This window comes from Pristiophorus japonicus, chromosome 6 (assembly GCF_044704955.1).
Source record: "Pristiophorus japonicus isolate sPriJap1 chromosome 6, sPriJap1.hap1, whole genome shotgun sequence".
Taxonomy (NCBI): Eukaryota; Metazoa; Chordata; class Chondrichthyes; family Pristiophoridae; genus Pristiophorus; species Pristiophorus japonicus.
In genome coordinates, this window is record NC_091982.1 from 232,890,780 (window position 1) to 232,908,432 (window position 17,653).

The 17,653-nt window shown below is 44.9% G+C and overlaps 2 protein-coding genes across 8 annotated transcripts in view; one reads left to right on the forward strand and one right to left on the reverse strand.

Moving 5' to 3' along the window:
* Positions 1–17,653, reverse strand: part of cp (ceruloplasmin) — a 266,551-nt gene that overhangs the window by 235,610 nt on the left and 13,288 nt on the right. The gene's annotated exons all lie outside the window — the stretch shown is intronic.
* Positions 1–17,653, forward strand: part of LOC139265994 (keratin-associated protein 4-5-like) — a 40,158-nt gene that overhangs the window by 1,538 nt on the left and 20,967 nt on the right. For 4 of the 7 annotated variants that reach the window (XR_011593669.1, XM_070883712.1, XM_070883711.1 and 1 more), the window contains exon 2: positions 8,394–8,755. The exons of the other annotated variants lie outside the window; for them this stretch is intronic. Coding sequence is in view for 3 of the 4 variants with exons in the window: in XM_070883712.1 (XP_070739813.1) it covers positions 8,576–8,755 (180 nt within the window). In the remaining variant the exon portion in view is untranslated. The remainder of the gene's footprint in view (positions 1–8,393; positions 8,756–17,653) is intronic. 7 annotated transcript variants of the gene reach the window in all.

The following is a 17,653-nucleotide window of genomic DNA, read 5'->3' on the forward strand; positions in this document are numbered from 1 at the left end:
CTGGAGTTTGGAGGGTCCCAAAAACCTTTTCTCGCCCTTATTCTTAAAATGAACTGTGATCAATCTTCGTGTAAAACTCTGCTCTAAAACAGCAGTGTTGGCACAAAAAACACGTACAATTTTTACATTTGGAAAGAAAATTGGGCCTTTATTTTGTGCTCATTAAGTGAAAAGATCAGAAAGAACTTGCATTTTTATAGTACCTTTCACAACCTCAGGATGTTCCAAAGCGCTTGACAGCCAATTAACCTTTTGGAATTGTGCTTGCTGCCACAATGTAGGAAATGCAGCAGCCAATCTGCGCACAGAAAGGTCCCACAAACAGCAATGTGATAATGACCAGATGATCTTTGTTTGGTGATTTTGGTTGGGAGATATGTATTGGTCAGGACACAGGGGAGAAATCCTCTGCTTTTCTTCTCAATAGTGCTATTGGATTTTTAATGTCTACCTGAGTGGGCAGACGGGGCCTCCTCCGAAAGACGGCATCGCCGACAGTGCAACACTTCCTCAGTGCTGTGCTGAGGTGTCAGATTAGAGTATATGCTCCAGCCTCTGGAGTGGGACTTGAACCCACAACCTTCTGACTCAGAGGCCAGAATGCCACCACTGAGCTACGGCTGACACATCAGATAAGTTTGAAAAATGATGGATAATTTGAACATTTCACTGCTGAGCATAACCTCATTACCCAGTGCAAAACTGCCACAGATGAGTTGTGCCGATAGGTTACATCAGCAACAGCTGTCTTCAAGCCATGAGCATGAAAGTCAAATTAAAATTAACTTTGGCATCTCTTATTTTAAAAATTGGAGCTATTTAAGCCACTTTATGATGTCAGAAGGGAAATGCCATGACAACATACAAAAGCTGATAATTTTCCGATTGAGAGTGACATTTTTGATATATGGCCAGATAAGATGGTTAAGAAGGCATACAGAATACTTGCCTTTATTAGCTGAGGCATAGAATACAAGAGCAGGGGAGTTATGCTTGAACTGTATAAAACACTGGTTAGGCCACAGCTGGAGTACTGTGTGCAGTTCTGGTCACCGCATTACAGGAAAGATGTGATTGCACTGGAAAGGGTGCAGAGGAGATTTACAAGAATGTTGCCTGGTCTGGAGAATTTTGGCTATGAGGAAAGATTGGAGATGCTGGGTCTGTTTTCTTTGGAAAGAGGAGGCTGAGGGGAGACCTGATTGAGGTGTATAAAATTATGAGTAGCCTGGATAGAATGGATAGAAAGGACCTGTCTCCCTTGGCAGAGGGGTCAACAACCAGGGAACATAGATTTAAAGTAATTGGGGGAAGGTATAGAGGAGATATGAGGGGAAATTTCTTCACCCAGAGGGTGGTGGGGGTCTGGAACTCACCACATTTAAAAAATATTTCAATGTGCACTTAAAGTGCCGTAACCTACAGGGCTTCGGACCTAATGCTGGAAAGTGGGATTAGGCCGGATAGCTCTTGGTCGGCCGGTGCGGACACATAGAAACATAGAAAATAGGTGCAGGAGCAGACCATTTGGCCCTTCGAGCCTGCACCACCATTCAATATGATCATGGCTGATCATGCAACTTCAGTACCCAACTCTTGCCTTCTCTCCATATCCCCTGATCCCTTTAGCCATAAGGGCCACATAAGAACATAACATAAGAATTAGGAACAGGAGTAGACATCTAGCCCCACGAGCCTGCTCCGCCATTCAATAAGATCATGGCTGATCTGGCCGTGGACTCAGCTCCATTTACCCGCCCTCTCCCCGTAATCTTTAATTCCCTTATTGGTTAAAAATCTACCTATCTGTGACTTGAATACATTCAATGAGCTAGCCTCAACTGCTTCCTTGGGCAGAGAATTCCACAGATTCACAACCCTCTGGGAGAAGAAATTCCTTCTCAACTCGGTTTTAAATTGGCTCCCCCGTATTTTGAGGCTGTGCCCCCTAGTTCTAGTCTCCCCTATCAGTGGAAACAACCTCTCTGCCTCTATCTTGTCTATCCCTTTCATGATTTTAAATGTTTCTATAAGATCACCCCTGATCCTTCTGAACTCCAACGAGTAAAGACCCAGTCTACTCAATCTATCATCATAAGGTAACCCCCTCATCTCCGGAATCAGCCTAGTGAATCGTCTCTGTACCCCCTCCAAAGCCAGTATAACTTCCTTAAGTAAGGTGACCAAAACTGCACACAGTACTCCAGGTGCGGCCTTACCAATACCCTATACAGTTGCAGCAGGACCTCCCTACTTTTGTACTCCATCCCTCTCGCAATGAAGGCCAACATTCCATTCGCCTTCCTGATTACCTGCTGCACCTGCAAACTAACTTTTTGGGATTCATGCACAAGGATCCCCAGGTCCCTCTGCACCTCAGCATGTTGTAATTTCTCCCCATTCAAATAATATTCCCTTTTACTGTTTTTTTTCCCCCAAGGTGGATGACCTCACACTTTCCGACATTGTATTCCATCTGCCAAATCTTAGCCCATTCGCTTAACCTATCCAAATCTCTTTGCAGCCTCTCTGTGTCCTCTACACAACCCGCTTTCCCACTAATCTTTGTGTCATCTGCAAATTTTGTTACACTACACTCTGTCCCCTCTTCCAAGTCATCTATGTATATTGTAAACAGTTGTGGTCCCAGCACCAATCCCTGTGGCATACCACTAACCACCGATTTCCAACCCGAAAAGGACGCATTTATCCCGACTCTCTGCTTTCTGTTCGCCAGCCAATTCTCTATCCATGCTAATACATTTCCTCTGACTCCGCGTACCTCTATCTTCTGCAGTAACCTTTTGTGTGGCACCTTATCGAATGCCTTTTGGAAATCTAAATACACCACATCTATCGGTACACCTCTATCCACCATGCTCGTTATATCCTCAAAGAATTCCAGTAAATTAGTTAAACATGATTTCCCCTTCATGAATCCATGCTGCGTCTGCTTGATTGCACTATTCCTATCTAGATGTCCCGCTATTTCTTCCTTAATGATAGTTTCAAGCATTTTCCCCACTACAGATGTTAAACTAACCGGCCTATAGTTACCTGCCACATTCTGCCCCCTTTTTTAAACAGAGGCGTTACATTAGCTGCTTTCCAATCCGCTGGTACCTCCCCAGAGTCCAGAGAATTTTGGTAGATTATAACGAATGCATCTGCTATAACTTCCGCCATCTCTTTTAATACCCTGGGATGCATTTCATCAGGACCAGGGGACTTGTCGACCTTGAGTCCCATTAGCCTGTCCAGCACTACCCCCATAGTGATAGTGATTGTCTCAAGGTCCTCCCTTCCCACATTCCTGTGACCAGCAATTTTTGGCATGGTTTTTGTGTCTTCCACTGTGAAGACCGAAGCAAAATAATTGTTTACGGTCTCAGCCATTTCCACGTTTCCCATTATTAAATCCCCCCTTCTCATCTTCTAAGGGTCCAACATTTACTTTAGTCATTCTTTTCCGCTTTATGTTTTGCTGTAAAAGCTTTTACTATCTGTTTTTATGTTTTGCTGTAAAAGCTTTTACTATCTGTTTTTATGTTTTTCCCTTTTGAATATATCCAACAAACTGGACTCAACAACTTTCTGTGGTAGAGAATTCCACAGGTTCACAATTCTCTGAGTGAAGAAGTTTCTCCTCATCTCGGTCCTAAATGGCTTACCCCTTATCCTTAGACTGTGACCCCTGGTTCTGGACTTCCCCAACATCGGGAACATTCTTCCTGCATCTAACCTGTCCAATCCCGTCAGAATTTTATATGTTTCTATGAGATCCCCTCTCATTCTTCTAAATTCCAGTGAATATAAGCCTAGCCGATCCAGTCTCTCCTCATATGTCAGTCCTGCCATCCTGGGAATCAATCTGGTGAACCTTCGCTGCACTCCCTCAATTGCAAGAATGTCCTTCCTCAGATTAGGAGACCAAAACTGTACACAATACTCCAGGTGAGGCCTCACCCAGGCCCTGTACAATTGCAGCAAGACCTCTCTGCTCCTATACTCAAATCCTCTCGCTATGAAGGCCAACATGCCATTTGCTTTCTTCACCGCCTGCTGTACCTGCATGCCTACTTTTAATGACTGATGTACCGTGACACCCAGGTCTCTTTGCACCTCCCCTTTTCCTAATCTGTCATCATTCAGATAATAATCTGCCTTCCTGTTTTTGCCACCAAAGTGGATAACCTCACATTTATCCACATTATACTGCATCTGCCATACATTGGGCCGAAATGGCCTCCTTCCATGCTGTAAATTTCTATGATATGGAGGAATGTAAATTCTTCTGTATTTCCAATTTCTGCTGGAGTGACCCATCCCAAACCACGAAACCAATCCTCTTTCAAATGCCAGTTGATCTGCTGGGAGTGCTCCATTGAGAGAGATGTTGCCCTTCAGATGAGATGTTAAACCAAAGGCCTCCTGTTCCTGTCGTAATGTGGAAAACACGGCAGCCAATTTGCGCACAACAAGCTCCCACAAACAGCAATGTGATAATGACCAGATAATCTGTTTTTGTTATGTTAATTGAGGGATAAATATTGGCCAGGATACCGGGGATAACACCCCTGCTCTTCTTCTAAATAGTTTCATAGGATCTTCAACGTCCAGCTGAGGGAGCAGACAGTGCTTCGGTTTAACATACCATCTGAAGGACAGCACCTCCGACAGTGCAGAACTCACTCAGTTCTGCACTGGAGTATCAGCTTAGAGCATGTGCTCAAATCCCTGGAGTGGGACTTGAACCCACAACCTTCTGACTCCGAGGCAAGTTTGCTACCCACTGAGCCACAGTTCTCCTTGTATCCTAGCCAACATTCCTTCTTCAAAAACAGCCCCAAGAGTATCAGGATTTTCTATCCTGGGCCACTTACAAGGCGGCAGGAAAGTGAGGGGCAACAGTTGGCCTCCCAGCAGGACCTGATTAAAACAATAAATCCTGGGGCGAGGGCATTCAACCAACAAAAAAAGGCCTACCTGAAAGGTTTTTCCCTTCACCCCATAATCCCATTGACCCTCCAGTCGCAGAAGGTTGGCATCAGCCACAGCTCGATGTTTTCTGGGAATTCCTGCACTGGAGTGAACAGCAGATGTTGGTCCCAGATGATGAGGCGAGAGACCATGCATGCCCTCGCCGCCTGCCTACAAAGCTTCAACAGGTCCATACCATAGGACAAGCTTCAACTCTCCAGAAATCTGACGTAACAGGGCAGAGGTCCAGTCAGCCAGACCTCTGCCCCCTTCTTCCTGACCATTGCACCCTGGGAGATGCACATTATCCAGAGGAAAGGTCAGGAAAATATGCCATGCATAATCAAAAACAAACCTTGCATTTATATCCAACTTATTACATCTGTCTGACATCTCTCAAACTGCTTAATGTACAATTAATTATTTTGCAGTTACTTTTGTTATTATAGGCAAACATGATAGCCATTTTGGGCACAGCAAGATCACATAATACAGCAATGAAGTGAACGACAAGTTAATCAATTTTTTAATGACCTTTCTACTTGCTCTGAGGTCCAAATGTATTCACAGGTGAAGAATGTTCTGTAAGCTGGTTCCCCCACAGAGGCAATTTCCGGGAGTTCCTTGCATTTTTCTGCTGGAGGCTGATACGTTAAACATAATTTAAAGTGGCTGCAGTACATGTATCTATTATATATTAAAACAAATCATATGTCTGTGTGCGTGTTCTGTCTAGAAAACCTTGCATTTGTTTTTTGTTATGTTTGTGTATCAACTGTTTCCATTAGAAATTCCTATGTCCACACTTATAAGGGAAACGGCCTATGTAAACATGTCACACTGTAATTACACGATCCCACCAGTGGTGGCAGTGTGTAACACCTCAGTTCTGCAGCTTATCAGCCTGTGCTGCAGAGAGACTCCTATGCACCATTCAACTCTACTCCGCCTCCCTAATTGCTATAGGTTTTGCTATTTAATTGTAAGTACAATGCCCACCACTTACACCATCCATTGGACAACTAGCGCTAACCATTTGCCATTACCATAGGAGTTCATTACAAAGACTTGTAAAACATTTGTCGCGCTATTTGTAGTGTTCCTACATTACAGCAGTGACTACACTTCAAAAGTACTTTGCTCCAAAGCGCTTTGGGAGGTCCTGAGGTGGTCTAATGGCATTATATAAATGCAAGTCTTTTTTATGGGGAAAGAGCAGGGGTGTGGGATTAATTGGATAGCTCTTTCAAATAGCCAGTAAGCCGAATGGCCCCATTCTGTACTGTATCATTCTATGGTTCTTTTGACGTCACTCATAACATGTTAAGGGCGTCGACTATATCGGGCTGTTCAATAAGTTCTTTTCAACTCATTTTCATATTTGTATTTAAATTCCTCCATGGACCATTCTGTGTCTGTGTTGGTTTGAACCACAATCTCATTGTTAATAATCACCTGTTCATAGAGTTATGAGCGAGATTGTAGTGAACAGTTCTGAAATCCCTGACCTTCCTGCATTTTACCAGCTCCCGGATCATCACTCGGTAGTTTGGAAAAGCTCTAGTTTTAAATCCCGGATAAATCACCTATTAATCCCTTGCTCGGTTAAATTTTGTTAACAATTAGCATGGGGACAGAATCCAGTCAGCCAATTGTCCCCTACCGCCCTCCTGTTCTCTCTGTCAGTGTCTCTAAAAGATGATACACTATCCAACACTCATAGTCACCAACAGGCTGCTATAAATGATGAGAAAGAATAAAAAAATAACTTGCATTTACATAGCGCCTTTCATGACCTCAGGACATCCCAAAATGCCTTGCAACCAATGAAGTACTTTTGGAGAGTAGTCACTGTTGTAATGTAGGAAACGCAGCAGTCAATTTGCACACAGCAAGCTCCCACAAACGGCAATAACCAGATAATCGGTTATAGTGATGTTGGTTAAGGGATAAATATTGGCCAGGATATCAGGGAAAAGTCCCCTGCTCTTCTTTGAAATAATTCCATGGGATCTTTTACGTCCACCTGAAAGAGAAGACAGTGCCTCGGTTTAACATCTCATCCTCAAGATGGCACCTCTGACAGTGCAGCACACCCTCAGTACTGCACTGGGAGTGTCAGCCTAAATCTTTGCGCTCTAGTCTCTGGAGTGGGACTTAAGCTCACAACTTTCTGATTCAGATGGGAGACAGTGCTACCCACTGTTCCATGGTTGACACCACATAAGAACTGTAAAAATATAAAATTAAAGTACTATTAAAGTTAAGGGCAGAATGTATGACTTTAAAATGGGGACAATGGTCCCAATATCCCTTGCCCTGTAATGCTGATTTACCTGAGGACTACACTTGGTTTTATTCTGTCTCATGTCAACGCTATGGAAAGTAGATGTTAAAAGGAAAGTACTTTCTTCTGATCTCCCTATCAGTCAACACTCCCTTTCCTCTGTCCCAAAATGTTATGTATGTAATAGCTCGATAAACTGAATACTGTAAACTAACACAGGTACAAACCTGGCTCTGCTTTATTAAGACCCAAAGTGATCACATTACAAGATGGCTGGCCTTTTATACCTGGGCTGCACACACGTGCGTACAGCCCAAAGACCTCCGACAGTCGCGCCACCTAGTGGCTAGTAACCCCAAGCATACATACATGACACAAAAATTACAGTGAAGCTGCATTGTGTAATAGTGACATGTGTTTTGCATGATCAGGTTGTATCAAATTCCTCTGTTATTTTAACTGAGGCATTGACTAACCTATTAGGTTAATGTCGTTGTTGAACTAGCATAGAATCAGAGAATGATACTCCACAGAAAGAGGCCGTTCAGCCCAATGTACCTGTGCCGGCTTTTTGAAAGAAATATCCAATTAGTCCCACTCTCTTGCTCGTTCCCCATAGCCTTGTAAATTTTCTCCCCGAAAGAATAGAGGAATTTGATGTGATCCCATTAACGTACAGTGCACTTTCACCCTAATTGCGGCTTAACCTCAAACAAATCCATTACATATTGTACAATTACAGGGGCCCTGTTCTTGTATAAAAAAAAGTGTTTGACAAACCTTTTTGTTTATTTGGGAAGGGAAGAGAGGCAGAAGAGGCATGCATAATTTTCATTGTGATGATGTCACGTGTAAGCGTAGCAGCGCGGCGTTCCGAGACAACTTACATCACCACGTCATTTGTAAGCAAATGAGAGAAAAGGTTGCCGAAATAATTTTGAGAAGACAATGTTATCAACAATGATATTTAGCACATTAGCGCTGCTACTTGAAACACTTGAGTCATTTAAGCTGCTTTATGATGTCGAAGAGCTGCTATGACATCAGAGCAGTTTTTGTGCTGTCATAAAGAAATCTATGCTTTCACTGTGGCCAGCCTACCTCAGTTTCTGTTTTACTATTAAAGGTCACCACAGTCGCTATCATGGTGTACAAAGAAGTCTTCTTTGGCTAGAGCTTGCATCATGACTGTCCATCCCTACACATACTTCACCAACCTGGAGTGAGAGGTTGAGAAGAAGTCTTTCAACACAGCAAGGATCACGGACTGTGTGGTGGAAATTCCGGAGCTGAAATTGAATAGAAACCATGTTTTTATGCTCTGGAAAGACTGCACGATGTCTCGGTGTAATACTACTTGGATTAGCTATTCTTGGCTTCTGCGTGAACATATTGCTCTTTTTCCCAAATGGCGACACACGATATGCTAAGAAGAATGTGTCATCGACCGTGTGGTATTTGGGAGGGGTAATCGGTTCTGGAATTTTGGTAAGTAGAATTAGCGTTGAATGAAGGTCATTTTGAAAGCTGCAATCACCTTTTCCCCCCCAAAAAAAGCTATACTTATAATGCTGGAAAGCCTTGAATGTGCACGGCATTTTGATGTTTGCAAAATTGCGGCCATGTTTTCCTACATAATATGAGCCATTGCACTTTGAGAAGTAATTCATTGTGAGTGAAGACCTTTGAGATGTTTCAGAGAGACATGATCAAGCATTGTCTCAATGCAAATGATTCTTGCTTTCTTTTTTTAACTTCTGGAATAGACTATAAACGAAGGAAGCTGGGTAGCACTGTGGGTGGACATTATCCTTTCACCTCTGAATGTGAATCTCGGCCAGACTGACTGAATCAAAGTTTCCTCTCCCCAATGGCAGTAAGTGAAGGCAAACTATCCCTCCTCGTCCATCTTGACTTGTCTGCAACCTTTGACACGGTTGACCACTCCATCCTTCTCCAATGCCTCTCCACCATTGTCCAGCCGGGTGGTACTGCCTCTCCTGGTTCCATTCTTATCTATCTAATTGTAGCCAGAGAATCACCTGCAACGGCTTCTCTTCCCACCCCCACATCGTTACCTCTGGTATCCCCCAGGAATCTATCCTTGGCCCCCTCCTATTTCTCATCTACGTGTTGCCCCTCGGCGACATCATCCGAAAACACAGCGTCAGTTTCCACATGTACGCTGATGACACCCAGCTCTACCTCACTATCACTTCGCTCGACCCCTCCACGGTCTCTAAATTGTCAGACTGCTTGTCCAACATCCAGTTCTGGATGAGCAGAAATTTTCTCCAATTAAATATTGGAAAGACCAAAGCCTTTAATTTCGGTCCCCGCCACAAAGTCACTGACTCCATCTCTCTCCCCAGGTCTGAGGCTGAACCTAAGTGGCAACCTTGGTGGATATTTGACCCTGAAATGAGCTTTCGACACATATCCGCAGCATAACTAAGACCGCCTATTTCCACCTCCGTAACATCGCCCGTCTCCGCCCTTGCCTCAGCTCATCTGGTGGTGAAGCCCTCATCCATGCCTTTGTTGCCTCTAGACTTGACTATCCCAATTCACTCCTGGCTGGCCTCCCATGTAAACGAGAGGTGATCCAAAACTCAGCTGCCCGTGTCATAACTCGCACCAATTCCCTCTCACCCATCACCCCTGTGCTCGCTGACCTACATTGGCTTCCAGTTAAGCAATGCCTCGATTTCAAAATTCTCATCCTTGTTTTCAAATCCGTCATGGCCTCGCCCCCTCCCTATCTCTGTAATCTCCCCCAGCCCCACAACTCCCTGAGATGTCTGCGCTCCTCAAATTCTGCCATCTTGAGCATCCCTGATTATAATTGCTCAATCATTGGTGGCCGTGCTTTCTGTTGCCTAGGCCCCAAGCTCTGGAACTCCCTCCCTAAACTTCTCTGCCTCTCTACCTCTCTTTCCTCCTTCAAGACGCTCCTTAAAACATACCTCTTTAGCCAAGCTTTTGGTCACCTGCGCTAATTTCTACTTATGTGGCTCGGTGTCAAATTTGTATCATATTTGTATCCTGTGAAGCGCCTTGGGACGTTTCACTACGTGAAAGGCGCTATATAAATACAAGTTGTTGTTATTGTAGTCGAGAGTCTCAATCCAATTTTCAATGAATGTATCTCAACATCATAAAATTGACGTAATCGTTTGCACTATTTCCGGTCAATTGGAAATCCCAGTCAGAGAGACCACAAAGTTGATCAATGCAAGCAAATGAAATGTCACATATCCAGTCATGGTTGCTTTGCTGATGCTGTGGTTCTGCTGCACTATGGGACCTTAGGGGGGAGTGTTACCTTATGTCATAACAACAGCAACTTGCAGTTATTTAACATTTTTAACATAGAAAAACTTCCCAAGGCATGGATCAGACAAAAATCGAAACCAAGCCGAAGAAGTTCAGGCAGTTGACTAAAAGCTGGGTTAAAGGGGTGGGTTTTCAGGAAGGGCTTAAAGGAGGAGAGAAAGATAGAGAGGCAGCGAGATTTGTGGAGGAAAAATCCAGAGCCCATACAGCCGAAGGCACGGCCGCCAATGGTGAGGCGAAGGGAGTGAAGGATGCACACGAAGCCAGTGTTGGAGGAATGCAGAGTTCTCGGAGGGTTGTAAGGCCGGAGAAGATTACAGAGCTAGAGTTGGGGTTGGGGGGCTGGGGGGGGGGGGTGGGGGGATGCGGCGAGACCATGAAATGGTTTGAAGATGAGTATGAGAATTTTAAATTTGAGACGTTGCAGGGCTGGCAGACGATGTAGGTCAGGGGGCACAGGGGTGATGGGTGAGTGGGACTTAGTGCGGGATAGGATATGGGCAGCAGAGTTTTGGATGAGCTTACATTTAATAAGGTGGGAGGCCAGCCAGAGAAGCACTGGAACAGTCGAGTCTGGAGGTGACAAAATCTTGGGTGAGGGTTTCAGCAGAACATAGGTGATATTATGCAGATCAAAGTAGGCCATCTTTGTGATTCAGAGGAACATAAGAAATAGGAGCAGGAGTAAGCCATTTTGCCCCTCGAGCCTGCTCCGCCATTCAATAAGATCATGGCTGATCTGATCATGGACTCAGCTCCACTTCCCTGCCCGCTCCCCATAACCCTTTATTCCCTTATCGTTCAAAAATCTGCCTATCTCCGCCTTAAATATATTCAATGACCCAGCCTCCGCAGCTCTCTGGGGCAGAGAATTCCACAGATTTACAACCCTCTGAGAGAAGAAATTCCTCCTCATCTCAGTTTTAAATGGGCGGCCCCTTATTCTGAGACTATGTCCCATAGTTTTAGTTTCCCCTATGAGTGGAAATATCTTCTCTGCATCCACCTTGTCGAGCACCCTCATTGTCTTATATGTTTCGATAAGATCACTTCTCATTCTTCTGAACGCCGATGTGTATATGGGGTCGGAAACTCAGCTGGGGATCCAATAGGATGCCAAGTTGTGAGCCTGAGACAGTGGCCGGGGAGGGGCATGGAACCAGTGGTGAGGGCACGGAGTTTTTGGCGGCGACCAATGGTTGGCTTCGGTCCTCCCAGTGATTAACTGGAGGAAATTGTGAGTTTATTTTTACAAGTTGTTCTTTGTCCTTTGAGTCAGCGATTCTTAAACTGGAAAAATCACCAGTAACATCAAGCCAGCCTAGTACTGTCACACTAATGAAACTTTATCAGTGATGGGCCTCTGCACTTCTCAGATCCCCCGTCTGTTATGGTGAATGTTATTTTGTTAATTTGGGACCTAACCGTTATGTGCAGAACGCTTCTGCAAAGCTTCCGGTAGCTTCCGGATTGTCGGCATCTCCATTTTCCATATCCTCTGAATTACTGCCTCGTAACAGCATTGACTGACATTGCAGCACAGCTTACATAGGAACATCATCATCATCACAGGCAGTCCCTCGGGATCGAGGAAGATTTGCTTCCACTCTAAAAATAAGTCCTTAGTTGGCTGAACATTCCAATACGAGAGCCACAGTCTCTGTCACAGGTGGGACACAGTCATTGAGGGAAGGGGTGGGTGGGACAGGTTTGCCACACGCTCCTTCGGCTGCCTGCGCTTGATTTCTGCATGCTCTCGCCGTTGAGACTCGAGGTGCTCAGCGCCCTCTAGATGCTCTTCCTCCACTTAGGGCGGTCTTTGGCCAGGGACTCCCAGGTGTCGGTGAGGATGTTGCACTTTATCAGGGAGGCTTTGAGGGTGTCCTTGTAACGTTTCCTCTGCCCACCTTTTGCTCGTTTGCCGCAAAGGAGTTCCGAGTAGAGCGCTTGCTTTGGGAGTCTCGTGTCCGGCATGCGGACAATGTGGCCTGTCCAGCGGAGCTGATCAAGTGTGGCTGGGGATGTTGGCCTGATCGAGGACGCTAATGTTTGTGCGTCTGTCCTCACAGGGGACTTATAGGATCTTGTGGAGACATCATTGGTGGTATTTCTCCAGCAACTTGAGGTGTCTACTGTACATGGTCCATGTTTCTGAGCCATACTGGACAACGTGGACCATTTCCCATAATCGGGAGCTTCTTATCAACAAGAGCAGACATTGATGACGAAATTCAACACCGCCTCCAGTGCGCCAGTGCAGCCTTCGGTCGCCTGAGAAAAAGAGTGTTCGAAGATCAGGCCTTCAAAGCTACCATCAAGCTCATGGTCTACAGGGCCGTAGTAATAGGACCATAGTAACAATGGAACAGGAGTAGGCCATTCAGTCCCTCGAGCCTGATCCACTGCTCAATTAGATCATGGCTCCATCCACCCACCTTGGTTCCGTAATCCACAATACCCGAGCCTAACAAAAATCTAATTTACCCGCAACTGAATTAATGGGCAAACCTGCTTCATTTTTGCACACAGTTGCGTTGGCCATTCACATTACCTGTGTGTATGAGCAACACTGCAAACGTGAAGATACTTGTGCATCCCCAATTTTCTTCATTTCAGAATTGGCTACCTCAGCCCCAAGCTTTGGAACTCCCTCCCTAACCCTCTCTGCCTCTCTATTCTCCTTTAAGATGTTCATTAAAACCTACCTCTTTCATCTGCCCTCATATCTCCTCATGTGGCTTGGTGTCAAATTTTATTTGCTGATGCTCCTGTGATGCGCATAAGGATGTTTTATTCTGTTAAAGGCTCTATATAAAGGCAAGTTGTTCTTGTTGTTGTTGCTTCTGCACAGATCAACAAATCATGGACAAATTCTGATCGTAAATCCGGATGCACTTGGGAAATTTGTCAAAGTGCCCAAGCACATTCCTACCTGTAATGGATGATAATTGTTGCTCAGAATCTCCGATAGGTAGCAACGATATCGGTAAAAAAATGGGATGAGGTCCTACGAGATGAATTTAAGGAACTAGGAGTTAAATTAAAAAGTAGAACCTCAAAGGTAGTAATCTCAGGATTGCTACCAGTGCCACGTGCTAGTCAGAGTAGGAATTGCAGGATAGCTCAGATGAATACATGGCTTGAGCAGTGGTGCAGAAGGGAGGGATTCAAATTCCTGGGGCATTGGAACCGGTTCTGGGGGAGGTGGGACCAGTACAAACCGGATAGTCTGCACCTGGGCAGGACCGGAACCAATGCCCTGGGGTGAGTGTTTGCGAGTGCTGTTGGGGAGGAGTTAAACTAATATAGCAGGGGGATGGGAACCTATGCAGGGAGACAGAGGGAAACAAAATGGAGTCAGAAGCAAAAGATAGGAAGGAGAATAGTAAAAGTGGAGGGCAGAGAAACCCAAGGCAAAAAACAAAAAGGGCCACATTACACCAAAATTCTAAAGGGGCAAAGTGTGTTAGAAAGACAAGCCTGAAGGTTCTATGCCTCAATGCGAGGAGTATTTGTAATAAGGTGGACAAATTAACTGCTATCTGCACAGTTAACGGATATGATGTGATTGGCTCCAGGGTGACCAAGGCTGGGAACTCAACATCCAAGGGTATTCAGCATTTAGGAAGGATAGACAGAAAGGAAAAGGAGGCTGGGTGGCGTTGCTGGTTAAAGAGGAAATTAATGCAATAGTAAGGAGGGACATTAGCCTGGATGATGTGGAATCGGTATGGGTGGAGCTTCGGAATTCCAAAGGGCAGAAAATGCTAGTGGGAGTTGTGTACAGACCACCAAACAGTAGCAGTGAGGTTGGGGACAGCATCAAATAAGAAATAAGGGATGTGTGCAATAAAGGTACAGCAGTTATCATGGCCGATTTTAATCTACATATAGATTGGGCGAACCAAACTGGTAGCAATGCGGTGGAGGAGGATTTCCTGGAGTGTATTAGGGATGGTTTTCTAGACCAATATGTCGAGGAACCAACGAGAGAGCTGGCCATCCTAGACTGGGTGATGTGTAATGAGAAGGGACTAATTAGCAATCTTGTGCAAGGCCCCTTGGGGAAGAGTGACCATAATATTCTTTATTAAGATGGAGAGTGACACAGTTAATTCGGAAACTAGGGTCCTGAACTTAAGGAAAGATAACTTCGATAGTATGAGGTGTGAATTGGCTAAAATAGACTGGCAAAGGATACCTAAAGGGTTGACGGTGGATAAGCAATGGCAAACATTTAAAGATCATATGGATGAACTTCAGCAATTGTACATCCCTGTCTGGAGTAAAAATAAAATGGGGAAGGTGGCTCAACCATGGCTAACAAGGGAAATTAAAATAGTGTTAAAGCCAAGGAATAGACATATAATTTGGCTAGAAAAACCAACAAACCTGAGGACTGGGAGAAATTTAGAATTCAACAGACGAAGACTAAGGGTTTAATTAAGAGGGGGAAAATAGAGTACGAGAGGAAGCTTGCAGGGAACATAAAAACTGACTGCAAAAGCTTCTATAAATTGTACTAGGGGACAGTAGGTCTAGTGAGAAGGAGGTACTGAAGGATATCCTTATTAGGCTGGAAATTGTGTTAGGGAAATTGATGGGATTGAAGGCCAATAAATCCCTGGGGCCTGATAGTCTGCATCCCAGAGTACTTAAGGAAGTGGCCCAAGAAATAGTGGATGCATTGGTGATCATTTTCCAACAGTATCGACTCTGGATCAGTTCCTATGGACTGGAGGGTAGCTAATGTAACATCACTTTTTTAAAAAGGAGGGAGAGAGAAAACGGGTAATTATAGACCGGAAAGCCTGGCATCAGTAGTGGGGAAAATGTTGGAATCAATCATTAAGGATGAAATAGCAGCGCATTTGGAAAGCAGTGACAGGATCGGACCAAGTAAGCATGGATTTATGAAAGGGAAATCATGCTTGACGAATCTTCTGGAATTTTTTGAGGATGTAACTAGCAGAGTGGACAAGGGAGAACCAGTGGATGTGGTGTATTTGGACTTTCAAAAGGCTTTTGACAAGATCCCGTACAAGAGATTGGTGTGAAAAATCAAAGCGCATGGTATTGGGGGTAATGTACTGACGTGAATAGAGAACTGGTTGTCAGACAGGAATCGGAGAGTCGGGATAAACGGGTCCTTTTCAGAATGGCAGGCAGTGACTAGTGGAGTGCCGCAGGGCTCAGTGCTGGGACCCCAGTTCTTTACAATATACATAAGCAAATGGGCTGAGGTTTGGCAGATGGAATACAATGTGCTGCGGTGCAGAAGGACCTGGGGGTACTTGTGCATGAATCCCAAAAAGTTAGTTTGCAGGTGTAGCAGGTAATCAGGCAGACGAATGGAATGTTGGCCTTCATTACGAGAGGGATGGAGTACAAAAGCAGGGAGGTCCTGCTGCAACTGAACAGGGTATTGGTGAGGCCGCACCTGGAGTACTGCGTGCAGTTTTGGTCACCTTACTTAAGGAAGGATATACTAGCTTTGGAGGGGGTAGAGACGATTCACTAGGCTGATTCCGGAGATGAGGGGGTTACCTTATGATGATAGATTGAATAGACTGGGTCTTTACTCGTTGGAGTTCAGAAGGATGAGGGCTGATCTTATAGAAACATTTAAAATAATGAAAAGGATAGACAAGATAGAGGCAGAGTGGTTGTTTCCACTGGTCGGGGTGACTAGAACTAGGGGACACAGCCTCAAAATACGGAGGAGCCAATTTAAAACCGAGTTGAGAAGGAATTTCTTCTCCCAGAGGGTTGTGAATCTGTGGAATTCTCTGCCTAAGGAAGCAGTTGAGGCTAGCTCATTGAATGTATTCAAATTACAGATAGATAGATTTTTAACCAATAAGGGAATTAAGGGATACGGGGAGCGGGCGGGTAAGTGGAGCTGAGTCCACGGCCAGATCAGCCATGATCTTGTTGAATGGCCGAGCAGGCTCGAGGGGCTAGATGGCCTACTCCTGTTCCTAATTCTTATGTTATGTATTAACGATTTAGATGAAGGAATTGAGTGTAATATCTCCAAGTTTGCGGATGACATTAAACTGGGTGGCGGCGTGAGCTGTGAGGAGGACGCTAAGAGGCTGCAGGGTGACTTGGACAGATTAGGTGAGTGGGCAAATGCATGGCAGATGCAGTATAATGTGGATAAATGTGAGGTTATCCATTTTGGGGGCAAAAACACGAAGGCAGAATATTATCTGGATGGCGGCAGATTAGGAAAAGGGGAGGTGCAACGAGACCTGGGTGTCATGGTTCATCAGTCACTGAAAATGGGCATGCAGGTACAGCAGGCGGTGAAGAAGGCAAATGGTATGTTGGCCTTCATAGCTAGGGGATTTGAGTATAGAAGCAGGGAGGTCTTACTGCAGTTGTACAGGGCCTTAGTGAGGCCTCACCTGGAATATTGTGTACAGCTTTGATCTCCTAATCTGAGGAAGGACGTTCTTGCTATTGAGGGAGTGCAGCGAAGGTTCACCAAACTGACTCCAGGAATGGTTGGACTGTCATATGAGGAGAGACTGGATCAACTGGGGCCTTTATTCACTGGAGTTTAGAAGGATGAGAGGGGATCTCATAGAAATGTATAAGATTCTGATGGGACTGGACAGGTTAGATGCGGGAAGAATGTTCCCGTTGTTGGGGAAGTCCAGAACCAGGGGACATAGTCTTAGGATAAGGGGTAAGCCATTTAGGACTGAGATGAGGAGAAACCTCTTCACTCAGAGAGTTGTTAAGCTATGGAATTCCCTACCGCAGAGAGTTGTTGATGCCAGTTCATTGGATATATTCAAGAGGGAGTTAGATATGGCCTTTACGGCTAAGGGGATCAAGGGGTATGGAGAGAAAGCAGGAAAGGCGTATTGAGGGAATGATCAGCCATGATCTTATTGAATGGTGGTGCAGGCTCGAAGGGCCGAATGGCCTACTCCTGCACCTATTTTCTCTGTTTCTATGTTTCTTCAATTGTCCACGTACCTAGCAATTATGTCAGGCGTTCTTCTCTCTTAGAATTATCAATCAACCTGTCAGTAA